Genomic DNA, 17814 nt, shown 5'->3' on the forward strand with positions numbered 1-17814 from the left:
TGTGGCCGATTCTGTCGGAAGTTCCCAATGGGCGGTAGTGACGCGCCCATCTGGTGAAACCCGGAATTACACAATGTAAACAGGAAGTAAACGAGGGTGAAAAAATGGCGTTCGGCCACAGACGGCATTAAAACACTTCTTTATTGAAAGATATGGATTATTACATTAAACTACTACCCCGTAGCGAGAGTTAACATTTGGGGCGTGGGGGTAAGCACCTTATTTTCCTTATTTGTACATGTTTGGAGTGTCTACTACGGGGTATAGTGCTGAAAGTCCCTGTGTCCATGGGGGGTGAACCCTACAACTCTCGTAGATTGAAAACGTCAGAATCATAAATACGTACTTTGCATTAAGACCATTTTCCAAATTATTTTTTATTTGAAAAATGGCCAATATAACATGATGTGCCCACCCTATATATCCAGAGTGCTTGTACTGTAATATTATGACAGTCTGCTGTTTCTACACTGCTGTAGTTTCAGAAAACGAAGGGTTTCATCCCCTTTTTAAGCCATATATTCAAAAGTGTTCAGTAGCAGATCTTCAAGCCCACAATGCTTTGCATCAAGTATTTTTTAACACTGTACATGTTGTGTGCAGGCTCTCCCAGCTCTGAGCCCAATTAGGTTAATTATGTTGCTATATCAGTGGTGCTCAAATGTCAAGGACCCCAAAATTATATGAATTTGGACTCCGAACCCACATCTCAAAACATTTTGCTCCAGGGACCTCCAGAAGGAAATATTTTAGTTAAAAAAAAAAGTCCCATGAGCTTGTATATCTGCTATTTTTGAATATAGCCAAAGTATACATTTTGGTTAATTCCCAGTTTTAATGTTCCTTGTTTTTAGGCTGCGCTGCATCCATCATGGCCTTCCTGGAAGCCACTCAGACCATCTCCAAGATGATGATCCAGAGACTGGACGACTTTGTATCCGAGATCGACAACGTCCACATGGTCTGGCTGAGGGAGATCGAGCAGGAGGCCTACCGCATGTTCTCTGGGTAGGTTTTTAAACCCTTTTGGGGTCCTATTTATTAGTACAAGAAATCAAGTTGATTGTTTTTTTTAAAGGTGCTGTTGTAACTGCTGTGATTTTGGTCAAATAAATGGCTCCATGATGGTAGTTATTCAATTCAAAGTGGCTTTATTGGCAACAATGAGAACATGGGTTTACATTGCCAGCTACTCATTGCTATAGTGTTTGTTCAATAACGGGGGGTCTCTCTCCCTGTTCAATAACGGGGGTCTCTCTCCCTGTTCAATAACAGGCGTCTCTTTAGTGAACTGAAAATTTAAGTTTCAGGCGAGATAACTCGTACAGGATACAATAAGCCAGTGAAATTGAAAGTGGGGAAAAAAGGCAAGGAGACCCCTGTTACTCAACACACTATAATAATTACTATCAGAATATAGAGATGAATACAAAATGTCAGTTAGGCTACAGAACCTTATCACTTGATCATACTACAGCGTCGCACAAAAGTGGCAGATCCACAAGCACGAAACGTGGTGCGACTTGACACGTTTAGCTTGAGCTTGTAGATCTGCTACTTTTGAATCCTGAAAAGGACATGAGGTTTCCGCCAGAGAGACAATATGACATATATATGCACGCAGGTATAGGGACATTATTTTGTTTTACACTTAGTTTAGGATTTGGAAGGCGTTTTTCTAAATCTGCCTCGGGTCTAAATGGGTTAATAATACAGTGAGCGAATCCAACACTGAGCTACAGTTGATGCTACTTGTCTTTATTACAGTGAATCCAGTACTGAGCCAGAGCTAATGCCAAAAACACCGTCCCAGAAAAGACGCCCTCGTAAGAAGCGGATTTCTCTGGCACTTCAGGAGGCTCGAACCAGGAGGAGGTTAGTTGCTTACGTTGGCATGGATTAAAGTTGTCGGTCGCCATTCATTTGGATTCCATAGAAGTCAGACTTATTTGAAAGCATGTTGCACAATGAAAATGGCCGATCTACAAGCTCTCAATTGGTGGCGAGAGCTTTTAGATGGGCTGTTTTCGGTCATTTTAAAGGGCAAGACCACTTTGGTAGAGGTTTGGGTTGTGTAGTTACCTTGCCATGATGGAACTCCAAAGGTGGGCAAGAAATACAAAATAATTGCTCCATTGATTATAAATTGATAATTCAAAATATGCTCCTCATTGACTTACATTGTACAGTAAAACAGCTCTCAAAGTCACTCTTTTAGCACATAAACGAACGCAAACAAAGTTGATTCAGACAATATAGAACATCACCAAACCCAGTACTGTTTTTTTTAAATAAAAATGTCAACTTCCTGTTGATTTTGCCATTTCTAGTAAGTAGAAAACCTGGACTGGATCCCCGGATCCAGATCCAGATCTTCAAATAGTAAAATCAACAGGAAGTTGACATTTTTATTAAAAAAACGAACAAAGTGGTCTTACCCTTTAAGATTGCAGCATTTGAAGTGGTCAAACTCGCAATATGTTATTAAGTGTCTTCCATAAAATCTTAATGCTCTCGGGTATTTTGTATAAAAGCAGTTTACATATGTTTGGAATCAGCGCTAGTGTGAAGCGCTCCTCTCATTCTGTTTCACAAATCACACATTAGGACTTGAACATACAAAAATATTCAGTCGTGACATTTTATTTTGCTTTAATTCATGCGTCAGAGCCTACACTCCTTTAGCTCGGTCTGAAATGTGCTGGAACATTATAAAGTCTTAAAAAAAAAACTTTGTAGGTTTTCGACGGGGAGGCGCAGCAACCTGGCTGCCTCCACTGTGAAGAAGCTGGACCAGGTCTTTGAGGAGGTGACGGAGCCCCAGCCTGCCACCACCTCTGTGGAGGTAGCGGTCGGCGAGGATCAGCCGCCTCAGGGCAGCGTGGTCAAAACAGAGCCTGTAGAGCAGGACACTGACATGAACGGTAGGTTCGCTTTAAAGATTTGCACACATTTTCCAAAAAATATAGCAGATCTACAAGCTCATAGCGCGGCAGCTTGGATAGCCAACGCTAAAATCAAAAATGATTTTTTTTTTAATTTGGGGGTTACCAGATCATGGCTACTCCCTCTAGTGGGTGTCACCCACTTTGGAGAAGTGGTTAGCTATGAGGGTATTTAGGGCACTGTCCCTTGACTAAAGGGACGGTGCCCTTCTGTCTTAAATGCCAATCCTGATCGCAGTTAATGGTCGAGTCAAATGTCATGGTGGTGGTGACGGCCCTAGTGAAAGTGAACGCTTCCTCTCATGTCACGATGGTGGCAATCTGGGAACCCAGCGCCAAATGAAAAGGAAAAACAGCGCCCTCTGCTGTTTTTGGCTATCTCAGTTGGCTCTGGGAGGAAGAAAACGTAGCACCCGTGCGCAAGGAAACCGGGGTTTTGGTCTGCCTTCAGCGCATCACTTCCGGTGGTGCGACTGTGTTTTCATTCCCACTAACAATATTTCTACACGGAACACTAACACCACTTCTCCCAGAGAACATGGATCGTTTTGGTTATAAGCCCACTTGTTTCTTTGATGAAAGAGCAAGTTAAAATGTGAATATCTTTCCGTGGTTTTGTCTGCTCCGCAGACGCTATTGTTAAATTAGTTTCGGTTGGTTTCGAGAGGGGAAGGATCGACGGACACGTGAATCCCGCCCACTACATTTGATTGGATAAAGCGCGGCCTGCTTCCTGATCTGAAGGCACACCCACTTGTAGCCCAGTGCGCATACGTTATGACGAACCTCCCCGACAGATTCAAACGCAGAGCAGAATCTGTTCTTGAGAGATTACGATGGTGGTGACAGCCCTAGTAAACGCTTCCTCTCCACGTTCTCCCCACAGAGCATCGTCCATGTCGGGTATCCACCGCGCTGCCCAAAGCCATGGTGAGGATCTCTGCTTGCGACCGGCGCTCTGCCGAGGCAGCCAGGCCTCCACAGCTGGTGGCTGTAGAGCCACAGCCCTCCCCCGGCCGTATGGACACCAACGTGGCCTCCCCCGACTGTACGGCCACCAACGTGGCCATAGCGGGAACGCCCACCAGGCCGCGGGTCTCCCTGACGCTGCGGCACTCGGCAGCTGGCCTGCGTCACAGCCTGACCCGAGCCTCCCGGAGGTCACTGCTGAAGAAGGTCAAGGCTCACGCCTCCAACTCTGTCTGCGATGGTAAGTGTTCAGTAACTCAAATGTAGTGGTATGAATGTTCAGTAACTCAAATGTAGTGGTAAGTGTAGCTTTATTGTCATATCACAGGTTTACAGAAGTAAAAATTTAAACGTTTTTGTGGGGTAAGAGATCAAAACAAACAAATCTACATATTTACACATAGTACCTGAGATAAGATATAAAGGTGGGTGAGCAGATGTATACTGTACATGATGTGCGAGGAAAACGCAAAAATGACAATAGTCCTTTTCAGCCACAGATGCTTTCCAACACCGCCATCGGTTTGGCGTGTTGGACCTTTTAGATTGTATGGTGAAGTTATGGTGAATTCAATTGTTTTCTTTCCATTGTAGAAGACACTTGTGCAGAAATGGAAGAAGAGGATGAACACCAACCAGAGTGAGTCTTTTTCTGAAGGTGTGATGTTGAACAGCAAGAGGGAGCTGTCTCAAATTATCTCAGCTATATATTGCTAATCGTCTATGGCATTGGTTCTCAAAGTACGGTCCAGGGGTCCCCCCGTTCTAATGATTGTGATGCCATTTTAACTAATTTAGCTGGGGACCCCAGCTAAATTAGTTCATATAGCATCACAATCATTTTAACCATTGTCATACGTTTTTAATAGTCAAAGACGAGCTTGTAGCATGTTACTTTGAAATTTGTAATCTACATTTCTAAACCGAATTTTGTGCCACAACTCTTTTGGGGTACCTGGCACGAGTATTTTCAGAAGTGGGTCCGCGGACAAATGCATATCATTTTGGGGATTCTTGGCGTGAAAACGTTTGAGAACCACTGGACTCTCGGTCTTTGTGTACTAAGATAAAAATCTGTTTTGACTTTTTTAAATGTTCCTAAAGCTTTGCAAACATTTCTGTCTTTCAGGAAGCAGTCGGAAGCTGAGGAGGCCTTCGCTGACACTGAACAACAAGAGGTCTGTTTATGACCAGAACATTAAATTATCATAATAATGTCTATTGGCATTACATTATACATTTTATCGTCTATAGACATTGCATAACTATATTAATTACATTTTGTTTGTCTGCGAGAGTGGTGTAGCGTAACGACAAGATGTTTGCTAACTGATTTTGTTTGTTTTTTCTTTCTTGTGGCAGCAGCTGTCTGCCAGTGGCAGCAGTAACGGAGTGACTCGGGCCAGTAGTCGCTCTGCTGCTGGGAGCTCAAGATCCAACACGGGTAAGACTTGAGGTGGGGGTGTTGGCATCTACATTACCCAAAAGGGGAAATGCATGCATGTATTTAATTCAGTGTGACCAGAAGCGGGGATGAGGCATATCCCCCCCAGACATAAAAACTATTGACCAGAGGGGGGCAGCAGATCTCCACAAATCCAACTCTAGGAGTCTCATGTCTGTCTTATTGAGTGTCTGATAAAGCACTCGTGATGTATTGTACACAATGATTAATTTATATTTCTGTTCGCAGATAAACCAGTTGTACAGTCACCTGTGAGGTAAGTACTGCTTTTGATTTATGTGTTCAAACTGATGGCTTTTGTTTAGTCAATTTGTGATGTTTGATAGACACCAGAGTCAAACTGTATTATTTAATATTGTATTTTAATTGTCAGTCAAACAGGTTAACATGGTGTCTAAAACGTATATGACAAAAACGTATATGACAATCTCAAATAACATAAGATTTATGCCCAATATGAGCAGATGAATCTTGGATTTTATTTTCACTTAAACTTGCTCTTCTCCAGATCTACCAGGGGTTCCAAACGAAAGGCCGAAACTGTGGTAAGATAAGTGTTTTCTTATCGTTAAATGACTGTTCTTGACATACCGGTGGATTTTAAAATAATAATTTGGGGGTCCTTGGCTCAAAAGTTTGAGAACTACTGAATTAGAAGTCATTTGTAGAATTGGCCTCAGGTGTTAATGGGTTAATATAATCCATGTATGATGTATGTGACGTTGTGATCTCTAAGATACAAACTTGTCATTTTATTAGAAGTGCCACCAAAAAATGCTTGCATATATTAATAGGCTGCCGAGTCCCAACTGTTCATTACAGACCGCGCAATGGCACGCAGTAGACTACTAGAGAATAAAGCCAAGTTACGTGATCCAACATGAGGGGTGATAAATGCAAACAAAATAAAGTTGGTGTCATGTTTTTCTACATGAAGACGTTCCTCCAGACTGTCCACAGGAACCAGATGTTGATGACTCCAAACTCTCTGGGTCGCACAGCTGTCAAGTCCTTCATTAAACACGCCACTCCTCTGAAGGTGGACACAGTGGTACGTGAACACATCTTACTGTCGCACACTACTGTGTAGTTATTATGGCTACTGTTAGGATTCTGCTTATCAAGTCCAGTTCTTGGCACACAGTTACTGTCAGTGGCCTCGGCTCAGCAACTAGAGTGAATGCAGTGGTTTTATTGTTTTTATTTTATTTAGACAGGACTGTATAAGATGCCTGGGTTTCTTAAATCTGATCTTTAGGACTGACCGTCCGACAATCACACTGTTAAGTCTGCTCTCTAAGACCGACCATTGGTAGAACTATGAATGTTGGTGAGGTAGTGTGTTGTAGTCCCGATGTATAACTATGAATGCTGGGTAATGTAGTGTTGTAGTCCAGAGGTAGAAGTATCAATGTTGGCTAGTGTTGTAGTCCAGAGGTAGAACTATGACTGCTGGGTAATGTAGTATGCGTTGTCTCCTCTCCAGCAGACTGGGGGTGTTGTGGTAAGTGATGTCACAACGTTGTTTCCATAACGACTCATTAGACAACTGCTCCCATTGGTTCACTACCTCCTAGTGGTGTCTGTGTTGCAACAACTCTTTAGTTTACACCAGGGCTGTCAAACTCTTTTTATTGTGAATCTGGTGTTACAACGACTGACAGTCCAGGCTGTCAAGCTCTGTTTAGGACACAGTTGTGCACGCTATTTAACTATTAACCTTGTTTTGCACCATTTACCGGTAATGGGATATTTCACTTTCACTTGGGGTCATTTTAACATCCATTTAGGCTTTTGTGTGTCCCGTACAGTTTTACGTTGCTTGAGTCAGTATTTAGATAATTGCAATGCATTTTATCAGACACGCCACCTTCCTGTACAAACCCATTATAACTTCAAACTCTGTTAAATTCATTTAATGTCATTGCTTCGTTGACTGATATTGTCCTATTACCTGGGAAGCTGGGAGTTGCTACTGCTATTAAAACTTGTTCCACACCAATGATGCACAATGCAACCACAAAAACCATTGCAATTCAGCCATTTATCTCTGAAACACATTGCAACAGTTTGGTTTCAATGTGAACCGTTGGTAAAGGACTGGGCTTAATGGCTTCCGGATGGATTGAACTGCAGTACATTTGTTTCTCTTTTTAGGCAAAAGAACGCCAGAAACTGGAAGCGCTCAAGAAGAAGCAGGAGCAGGAAGAAGAGAGGATAAAGAAAATAGAGGACGAGAAGAAGAAGAAACAGGAGGAACTGAAAAGGTACAAAATGTGTCAATAAATGGGTTTAATCTGGTTTCACCCATTTAGACCGGTTCCACCTTATACGTTAGACCTTTAAATCCGGAAACGCCTGTCATTTTAGTTGTTGCTATGTATAGCAACATGACTTATTTTGATTTTATGAATAAAAAATGCTGTTTTTCAGAACTTAGGTTAAGATATAGAATACTTTTTTTTAGAATCTGCCTCAGGTCTAAATGGGTTCACTTTATAACTCAGTGTTCAGGTGGGTTTGTTACGCTATGACTGTTATAACACAGCTCAGTATGTGGGTTGCGCTCCTGACCCATTGTAATCCGTACTGTTGATGATCAAATAAGTTGTTTGGCAGAGAAGATTTGTCTTTTTTTTTTTTTTTTCATGGGCTCAACCCACATACTCAGCCGTGCTGCTCATTCCACAAATACATGTTTCTTACAAATGGAAAGCCTGTTTATTTCCCTTTAAATAGTGCCCCAACGGTATAAAAGTTATTGCCAGGAAGCGTTGATTCACCAAACACATGTATGACACAGATTTCTTTGTTTTACTCTTGTTCTACCTTGATGTTTGTAGGAAGAGGGAGGCGAGGCTGAGGAAAGCGGTGGAAGCCAGAGCCAAAGAAGAGCAGAAGGAGGAAGACAAGAAGAAAAAGATGGCACAGAAACGAGCTCAGGTGGAGGAGAAGAACGATAAGGTGACTAACTCCTTATTTCCTTCCTGGCAACGTTTAAAAAAAGTGAAAATCCACCTCAATTACTCATTTCATTGACTCATATTTGTTTGCGTTTCCAGCTTCGTGTTGAGCGCTTGGCAGAGGAGAAGCTGAAGAAACAGCTGGCGTTGAAACATCAGGAGGAGATTGACAGCAGGAGGAAACTAGAAGAGGAGACGAGACTGAAGAGGCTTCAACAGGCTGTAAGTTCACTGCAGCTCACCTGACATTTAGAAATGCCATTTCGTTCATTTTAGTGACCAAATCAGTTCCATTAACGGTACACACTTTAATTTGTAATATTTGCAGATCATTGCTTATTGTTTACTGTTACCGACAATAAGTCTCCCCGACCTACTTGCTTACTGTAACGTATTCATTAAAATGAATCGGTTGGGAAGTCTTCAGTCACATAAAACATCTCAGTCTCATCAACAAAATAATTGATAGTTTACTGCAGTGTCTCTCGCCATAGAAGCCAGCATGTCTTCTATATGGAAGCATGTTGCACAGTGAAAATAGCCGATCTACAAGCTCTCAATGCTGTAGACCGGCTATTTTCGGTTAAGATTGGAGCATTTGAAATGGTCAAACTAGCAATATGTTCAGAAGCATCTTCCCTAATGGTATAAAACCCTAATGGTTTTATATTTCATAAATAAAAAGTTAAAGCCTCAGTCTGTGATTTTTTTTTTCACCTGTTGGCTGGTTGTATATCTGCTATTTCTGAATAGCCAAAGTGTAAAATAATGCTTTTTAGCTCAAATCAAAAAGTGACACAGATGCGTTCCAGGTCTTAATGGGTTAATTCATGACTATGTAAAGCGCTTTGGCTAAAGGTGCTATATAAATGTACCATTAAGGTTTTGTATATAAATGTACCATTAAGGTTTTGTATATAAATGTACCATTTAGCTTAAGGTTTTGTACGTTCTCTCCCAATTCCGAAACGTCAGCAGGCCCTGCAGGCCAAGAGGAGAGCGGAGGAGGAGGAGGCGCTCAGAGCTCAGGAGGTGAAGGAACAGGAGAGAGCTGAACGGTACAAACTGCACCTTCACACACTTAAACTGAACGGTACAAATTGCACCCTGAACACACTTTATGCTCCTGGCTAAGTATATATTTATTTTTGATTCAATACTTAGTCAAAAATGTAAACCGCATGTGGTACACGGTACAATCAGACATTAAGGCTAAATTGTGGATCTGCTACTCGTGTGATCAAGTAGGGCGTTAATTTACAAAAACTGTAAACTATTGAGAAAGAGGTTCCTGCCCATACAAACGATATGATGTTTGGGCTGTACTTAACGACTACATTTGTGGTTCAGTACTAAAGATAATGTGACGGTTAATTAAATACTATAATAATGCAGTGTTACATTACTTAACTACTATGATGTGTAGTAGTGTTGCTACTAGTTGGTTAAAGTGGTATCGTTTGTCCTCAGGGAGAGGGCAGAAGCTCTTCAGAGGGAAGTGGAGAAAGCTTCCAGAGAGCAGGAGAGGAAGGAGGCTGAGAAAAGAAAGGAGCTGGAAGACCAGAGACAGAAGGTAAACAGACACGACATCAGTGAGGAAAAAACAAACCAGATCTGTGTTGGTTCCGGAGCTCAACTAAAACTGAACACCAGAAACAAACTATTGACCACATGTACCCTAGTGTCCCTATTCTGGGCACGTCATTCTGTGAAAATGGCAGATTTAAAAGCTCACGTGCCGTAACCGTGTGAGCTTATAGATCTCAGACTTTTAACTACTTTCAACCTGCCGTCCCTATTTTGGGCATGTCTTGTTTAAATTGATCTACAACCTCACAACGCACTGTGGTGCGCTGAGCTTTTAGATCAGCCATTTTTGCGCGACACTGTCAAAGTATAAAATGGGACATTCATTTATGCGAAAAGATGAAATCTGGACCTGCAAGGTTTCTGGCAGACAGTGATGATATGACTGTTATTAACGCTCATCTACTGCTGTAGGAAGAGCAGCAGAGGTTGGCCGATGAAGAGCGGGCGGCTCAAGAAGAGAGGGCTGCTAAACAGAGACTGGCTGAAGCAGCAGCCAAGATGCAGGTTAGTTTGCAGAGAATCTCATCTGTCATCCATCATCATATTATCTAGATTTTAGTTTTACATGTGGACCAAGTTGAAGTGACAGAAGCCACTTTCTGGTTTTAACTTTTTAATGTCAACCCCAAAATGTATATGTATTTGGCCGCGCACCCCCATCTCAAAATATGTTGTTCCAGGGACCCCCAGAAGCAAAGATTTGAGTTGCAAATGTTCGCTTTAAAAATATATATTCAAAGATTTGCGCGCATTTTCTCAAAAATAGCAGATCTACAAGCTCGTAGCGCGGCACTCGGTGCCGTGCTATGAGCTTGTATATCTGCTATTTTTGAATAGCCAAAGTGTAAAATAATGCGTGTCTTAATGGGTTAATCTGATGAGGTGATCAGACATGTTACTTCAGACGATGAGTGTGAATTTATCTGTGTAAGACACTGTCTTTGCCTGCATTAAATGTTTGACGTGACCTGAGCAATGACTGGACTTGTCTAGTTGTGACCAGTGACTTGACTCTTCTTGGATTGCTTGATTCTTAACACTGTAACCTGAAGGTTTAGACTCATGATGTGTGAATGTTTTTCACCTTTTTAAGGATTCACTATAAAATGTGGCCTTTGGCTCAATGGTCACAACTTATCACAGTTGCATTTTTTTTTGTAAATGCAGTGTTACTTTTGCTATAAGATGATAAAGTAGTATTAATATTTCATAATCATTTTTAATATATTTACCATGTAATATTGAGGTTGATATTTGTGTTTCCTCCAGCAGCCTTTAGGACAGTCTGCAGGCCTCAACGTGACTGTGGATGTGGAGGTAAAAACAAAAAAATATTTCATTTATAAAGTTATTTTTTACAGTTTATGTGGAGGTAAACATCCACAGAACCTCCACTTTATAACATTTATTTTTGGGGCATTTTCAAGCCTTTATTTGATGGAGCGTTGGACAGGAAATGGCAGCGGGGAGAGAGGAAGGACACACCAAGGGCCTCGGGTTGGAATTGAACCCGGACTGTCTGAGCAACAATTGAGCCTCTTCATTTACTGTTATGATTTAACAACTTTCAACTATCGGAATTAGTCCTTCATTCCATCTTTCCTGGACGATACTATGATTATTAACACAAGTCTTTTTATCTAATTGGTGTGATTGTAACGAGCTGCTCTGCTGTAAAGAGAAACATTCACTTGTTTATGGCAAATCGTTTTTTTTAATTATAATGTAATGCATGAATCTTGGGTTCATGAAAGGCACTATATAAATACAAGCTATTATTGTGTGTGTTCAGAGTTCCATCATGAAGAGTCCCACAGGGAAGGACAGACCTGCTGGACTCAACATTACCATGGATCTTGAGGTAACACACACGTTCTTTGGCATATACAACACAACAGAACATAATTTTCTAATTGGTGTAATTTTAACTAGTAACAGCTGCAGAGGCGTAGGAAGCTCGATCGTAGCAGAGTGCTTCTGACCCGCTTAGTGGTTGTATAAATTCAGGGTAAACCAGTTTTTAATAATAAATTCAATAGAAGAATAACTTCTACAAGAAAGCAATCACCGTCGGCACAAACCAGGAAGTTGTTGTGCAAATGAATGGAAGGTTAACGATCGGAGTCAAATCAAGTGCGTCACAGTATCTGTCTTGTACTAGACAAACACTCCTCCCGCTCTCTCAGATCAGCTAACACAGGGAAGCTGTCTGAACCTTCCCTAAAACACCCTAGACAACGCTCCACACATCCTAGACCCTTCTCCCTTCTGGCTCCCAAACTGTGGAGCAAACTCCCCATTGCATTTAGAACTGCAGATTCACTCCCAATCTGCCACCGTAATCTGAAAACATACCTTCAAGACTTCATCTTAACCGGTAGCACTTGACCTAGTTACAGTATGATGGTCATCATGTTTTTGTTAGTTAGGCTTGTTTATCTTGACCTCAATGTACATTTACAGGTTATTTAGACAGATGCTAGGTATGTTGTTTACCTGCTATTCTATAGTTTCAATGTACAGGTTATTATTTTGATAGTATATTGTTTAGACTGATGCTAGGTTCTTGGTTTACCTGTGATCCTAGATTACTGAGGCACTACACTGTCGCTCTACAGTCTATGTTTATTGCAAGTCACTCTAGAGAAGAGTGTCTGCTATATGCCTACATTGTCCCCTTACCTTGTCATATGAAAAACTAAATCCTGAATGGTAACGTAAATATTGTAAACCAGATGTAGGCACAGTGATGCTGATGCATTGTAAACAAGACGTATAGGCACAGCGATACTGATACAAGCGTTCCCAGTGTGTTGATGTGCATGCTGATGGCGATCATATTGTCATGTTGTGTTTCTACAGAGGTCTCCACAGACCTACAGCATCACTCCCAAAGGTGCAAACAAGACCGTCAAGTTGACGGGCAACCCTGACGACTATGGGATGGACCAGAACAGTGACGACTCGACGGATGATGAGTCGGCACCACGGAAACCCATTCCATCCTGGGCAGAAGGTGAGTTGAAGTTCCTCACCCCATATCTATCTATCTCTCTAGCTCTCTAGCTCTCTCTAGCTCTCTCTAGCTCTCTCTAGCTCTAGCTCTCTCGCTCTCGCGCACATATATATATATATATATATATATATGCCAGCTCAACTTATTTGTAGCCTTTGCAGCAGCTAGAAATGTCTGTATCTTTGTATGATATTGTGTCTGGCTTCCATTGAAAATGAATGGATGGTAGCCTGTATGTTTATAGCTGCCAGTGTGAACACAGCATAAAAGCAGTCTAGTAAATCTGTGAATTTGGGTCGTGGTTTAATATAAAAATGTGTTTTGTTTTTTTTTTCTCCAAAAGGTCCCAAGCTGCAGCAGGCTCTCCTCAGAGAGTACTTCAACCCTCCTGAACTCCACGCTCTGTTTGGAACCATCGCACCTCCCAACCTGGAGGAGATCTTCTACACCAAGAAACCTCGGTTCAATAAGAGGACCAGCTCCGCTGTCTGGCACTCTCCTCCAATGGGAAAATAGTCATGGTGGTCCTTTAAAATTAAAAGTTTGAGAACATGTGTGTGTATATACTGTAGGTATAGTAATTGTATTTCAGAAGTCCACATACCAGCTCTGACAAAAACTCTGTGATGGAACAGATTCCGGTTCCTTGATGTTGGATCTGATTCCTCCGGATCCAACCTTATGGGAAACTATTTTTAAAGTGTCTTTTGTAAAATGTTTATCTTTTAGATTTTTCTTTTGTTTGCATTGTTTTAACTTGATTGTGGGGGTTGTCTTTTAAATGTTCAGATTAAAGATACTGTATGTATAATGTTGAAATAAAGATACTGTATGTATAATGTTGAAATAAAAATGTTCTTTGAATTTCAGTTTTTTTGTACTGGTTGAACATGAAACGGACCTTTTATACTAATTTAACATTATTTAAATTTGTAAATTAAAGCCCTATCATCACACAAGAGTGTCACAAAGTTGTTAAAATGGCCGATCTACAAGCACACAAAGGAGTTTGAGCTAGTAGATCGGCTTATTTTTACTACTTTAAAATGTTTTTTAAAATTATAACGGAACTGTTTCACATGCAATATTTTATTTGGAAATCCTGAGTGTTGGAAGTTACTTTATAAATGGTCCTTTTCTTTAAACGGTTACTTAGTTCCATTACTGCTTTCTGTGCATACTTATTAATGTAAAGAATAAGCTCAGTTGCAATATAGATTTACTAATGTACTGTAGTACACATTTTAGGTATTTTTACTGGAGATTTTCAATACTTTTACTTAATTTCTCAGAGGCAAATATTGTACTTTTACTCTACTATAATTTGAAACTTATAGTTTTTGATTATACATTAACCACTTCAGTCTTGTTACAGTATGATTGAAAAAACAGTCGGATTGATGAAGCAGTGTTTGGTGTTCACCTCCAGCTCGCTCGAGTGACTCCATCATTAGCTTTATCCTGAAGGGACAAACGTGGCATCTTTGAGTGGGGGCAGTGTTACAGCTTGGAGCATCAACACAAACTCAACAAAGTTGCAGAACCCATGCTCAGGTGCCACTCACACAGCTGTGACTGGTTTTGAGCGACCTGCCAGCACACACCTGCTGGTGTGCTGGCAGGAGGATATTGGGGGATTTTGGATTTTCGGGGGTGCTACCCACACGTTTAGCTGTGTTACTCATTCCACAAATGCCCGATCCTTACAAGCTGTAGCCTGTACCTCGTAAAGGTGACTAATCAACGATAAAAAATCACACCCTGTGTGAAGTGGGCGGTGTCTTGCTAGCTAATCACAATACTGAATGGAGTCAACCAATCATGTACAAAAAATAAATACATTTATTGAAACACTCTTTATGATGGAAGAAACCATAACTTAAAAAAAACAAATTTATGTTTTTTTTAAAGTTATGGTTTCTTATGCACATGTGTCATGTGACACTGGCCAATCACAGTCCTGAATAGACTGTGATTGGCCAATCACGATGCAGGGTTAGGCGGGGTACATTTTTGGCCAATCACAGCGCAGGATTTGTTGTACAAATATCCAAACCTCACTTATAGGGGCGGTTTCACCACCCAAAAATATAATATAAAACACAATACCAATTGGTATTATTAAATGGAGGATATAATCGACCGAAGTTAAGTTTCCGAACTTTTTGTGGGGAGTTTATAATCCTGTTTTCACTCATTTCCAAAGGGGAAAAAAATTAAAAGTAAAAATAGCTGATCTACAGCCTCTCAAGGGCGCCATTGCAATTTGATGTGCTGAGCTTGTAGATCAGCTATTTTCACAATTTTTCTGAACTTTTCGAATCTCACCCCTGACAGATACCCTGAAAACTAACACTAAAATCCAATAAAAACTTTCAGTAAAACTAAGCCTTTACAAAAACTAAAGTAAACTAGCAAACCGGATTTTAAAAACTTAAATCATAAATAAAGAATAAAGAAAACGAATGCAGAATTCTAAACCGATAATTACCTTGGTGCAGTGTGCAGCAGCTGTTGAGGTCTCACTTCTACAAAGTAATTTGTCAGTCAGCTGCATGTCTTTGGTAGCTTTATATGAGATTGTAACGTAATCTAATGTGATCATAGATAAATAGAGGGTGTATTCGCATATTCATGATGCCAGTGGTGGAAATTAAATAAGCCCATTTACAAGGTATTGATTAACTGACTGACTTGATTGATTGAATCTATTTGGTGATAAAAAGAAAAGGCACATCAGCATGAACAACAACACAACATCGATAAAACACAAAAAGGCCCTGAGGCTTATTTCCGTTTTTAGTTCTCTAAAACATGTAAAAAAAAGTAAACTACTGCAGTCTGCAGTGCATGGTAATCAAACTTTTTCAAGTCAAGGACCCCCAAATTGATATGTATTTGGCCACCGACCTCCATGTGAAAGGACTTTGTGCCAGGGACCCCTAGAAGAGAAGATTAGAAGATAAAAAAAAGAACCTAACTGCACCTAACGTTTTCCAGGACACTTGTTGAGTGAACATTGAATGAAGGGCAGGGGGGCCCTACAGTCATGAAGCCCTGTTGACCTCATTGATCAGCATCCATTTCCACCCAAACATTCTGACTCATTCTTCAACCCAGAATTTTGACCAGAGTCTGGACTTGACCACATTTTACTCAGACTGAAACCAAGTAGTCTCAAACATTTTGATGTCAAGGACCCCCAAATTCATATGTATCTGGTCGTAGACCCCCATTTTAGATCAGCACCAGATTTATTGTGCATGCTGCAGTAAGCCAAGGAAGTAGGCTACCTGTGATGCATTTATTTTTTACAGTAGCGTAGACCATGAAAGTACCATTTGTTTATTTTGACTGTAGGCCAAGGAAGTAAGCTATCCCCATGCAGTTCTTTTCACCTTTGTGTAAATATTTTTGAAATATTTAACTTAAATTTTAAGCCACTCTGACATCTGATTTGTATAATGTAAGTCAATGGCAGGCGGAGCAGGGAGAAACCGTCTCCAAATATGGAGTCATACGTCATAGCTACGTCATAGATGAGTGAGGTCATAGACTTAATGTTGTTCCACCCATCTGTAGGTGAGCATTCCACTGAGTAGGCTTTTCTAGTTTGTTTTTGGTGTTCATAATCAAGATTGTTATGCACCAGCTAATGGGGATCCTAATAAACTCAATAAACTACATGCAAAACCCCATGTGATCATATAATATAATATCACAGTAGCATTCTTGTGCCTTGTAAACTTTACACATTATATTTTATGCATATGAATTTCCCCCCACTCCTTTATACCTGGTGTAAATGTGTGATGTGACAGTCGAAGGTCATTTACAAAGTATGTAGGCCTATCTTATTTTGCCCATTAGAGGGCGCCATAGTATTTACATTTATTGTGTGGCTGCATTAAGGGTGCAGTGCAGAGCTCAGTTTTTTAGGCCATGCAGTGATTTCTTTTTCTTTTCTGTTTTTTTCAGGGGAAATACTTGATTTAAAAAAGTGTGTGGGGGGGGGTTGGGGTATTCTTGTATAATAACCAGCAAATAAATCACAGTGTTGATGAAACCTTGTTTTGTGTGGCAACGTCAGATTCAGATGGCTTTTGCATTTTTTTGGAAATGTTTATGCATAGGCTATTATTATTGAATAACCTTTTTTTAAATAATGGTTACAAGCCAAATAATTCTAACATTGATCTAGTTTGCTAAGAAAGAAGAGCGGGGACACGTTTCTCTTGTATAATGGCAAGACATAAATAATGTTATTAAAATATGAAATAAATGTAATACATTTTAAATTGATTAGTTTGATTAACAGTTGCACCCCTAACAAAGACCTGCTGCTACAAGTGAACATTTATACCAGCAGAACCCGCCCAGATCAGAGTCCAGTCACAAACACACCTACAGTAAGTCACAAAAGAAAACCTTAAACCCCACAGAATGGACACAGAGCCCAGAGACAAGTGACTTTTCATCACCGTGAATGTTTATTCCGTTTTTCAGACCCATAATTAAGCATTGAACCGAAAACCAAATTGTTAATGTGGTACCACTGTAGGCTGGGGTGCAATGATGGAAGAAGTACTCGCATGTTTTACTTAAGTAAAAGTATCAATACTGCAATGTAGATATACTAGAAGTCCCATATTCAAAATGTACTTGAGTAAAAGTACAAAAGTATCAGCATCAAAATATACTTAAAGTACCAAAAGTACTAATTGTGCAGAATGTCCCATTTCACAAGTTCAAAATGTGTAAAAAAACATTTTGAAAATAGTCGTTGTACAAGCTCACAATGCGTTGTGAGTCAACGCATTGTGAGCTTGTAGATCGGCTATTTTCAAATGGCCAAAATATACAGCT

The 17814-nt window shown here is 40.4% G+C and overlaps 1 protein-coding gene across 1 annotated transcript; it reads left to right on the forward strand.

Moving 5' to 3' along the window:
• The first annotated feature begins 865 nt into the window (after positions 1 to 865).
• LOC308092264 (inner centromere protein-like) lies at positions 866 to 13579 on the forward strand. The gene is made up of 21 exons (XM_080438112.1): positions 866 to 1008; positions 1768 to 1875; positions 2740 to 2924; positions 3832 to 4155; positions 4509 to 4554; positions 5044 to 5092; positions 5280 to 5358; positions 5608 to 5635; positions 5888 to 5924; positions 6116 to 6125; positions 6291 to 6430; positions 7537 to 7646; positions 8223 to 8343; positions 8442 to 8568; positions 9283 to 9400; positions 9813 to 9915; positions 10344 to 10436; positions 11202 to 11249; positions 11725 to 11793; positions 12795 to 12948; positions 13292 to 13579. Exons 1-21 carry the CDS (start codon positions 872 to 874, stop codon positions 13462 to 13464), a joined length of 2259 nt encoding a protein of 752 aa, XP_080294238.1. The 5' UTR covers positions 866 to 871; the 3' UTR covers positions 13465 to 13579.
• Positions 13580 to 17814: the final 4235 nt, after the last annotated feature.

The sequence above is a fragment of the Gymnoscopelus braueri genome (genome assembly GCF_963280865.1).
Source record: "Gymnoscopelus braueri genome assembly, chromosome: 9".
NCBI lineage: Eukaryota > Metazoa > Chordata > Actinopteri > Myctophiformes > Myctophidae > Gymnoscopelus > Gymnoscopelus braueri.

Excerpts from the sequence above, each read along its gene's own strand:
- LOC308092264 (XM_080438112.1), top strand. The coding sequence starts at position 872 with ATGGCCTTCCTGGAAGCCACTCAGACCATCTCCAAGATGATGATCCAG. Across the intron at positions 2,925-3,831 it reads GCAGGACACTGACATGAACG|AGCATCGTCCATGTCGGGTA; the intron begins GTAGGTTCGCTT and ends TTCTCCCCACAG. Across the intron at positions 6,431-7,536 it reads CTCTGAAGGTGGACACAGTG|GCAAAAGAACGCCAGAAACT; the intron begins GTACGTGAACAC and ends TTCTCTTTTTAG.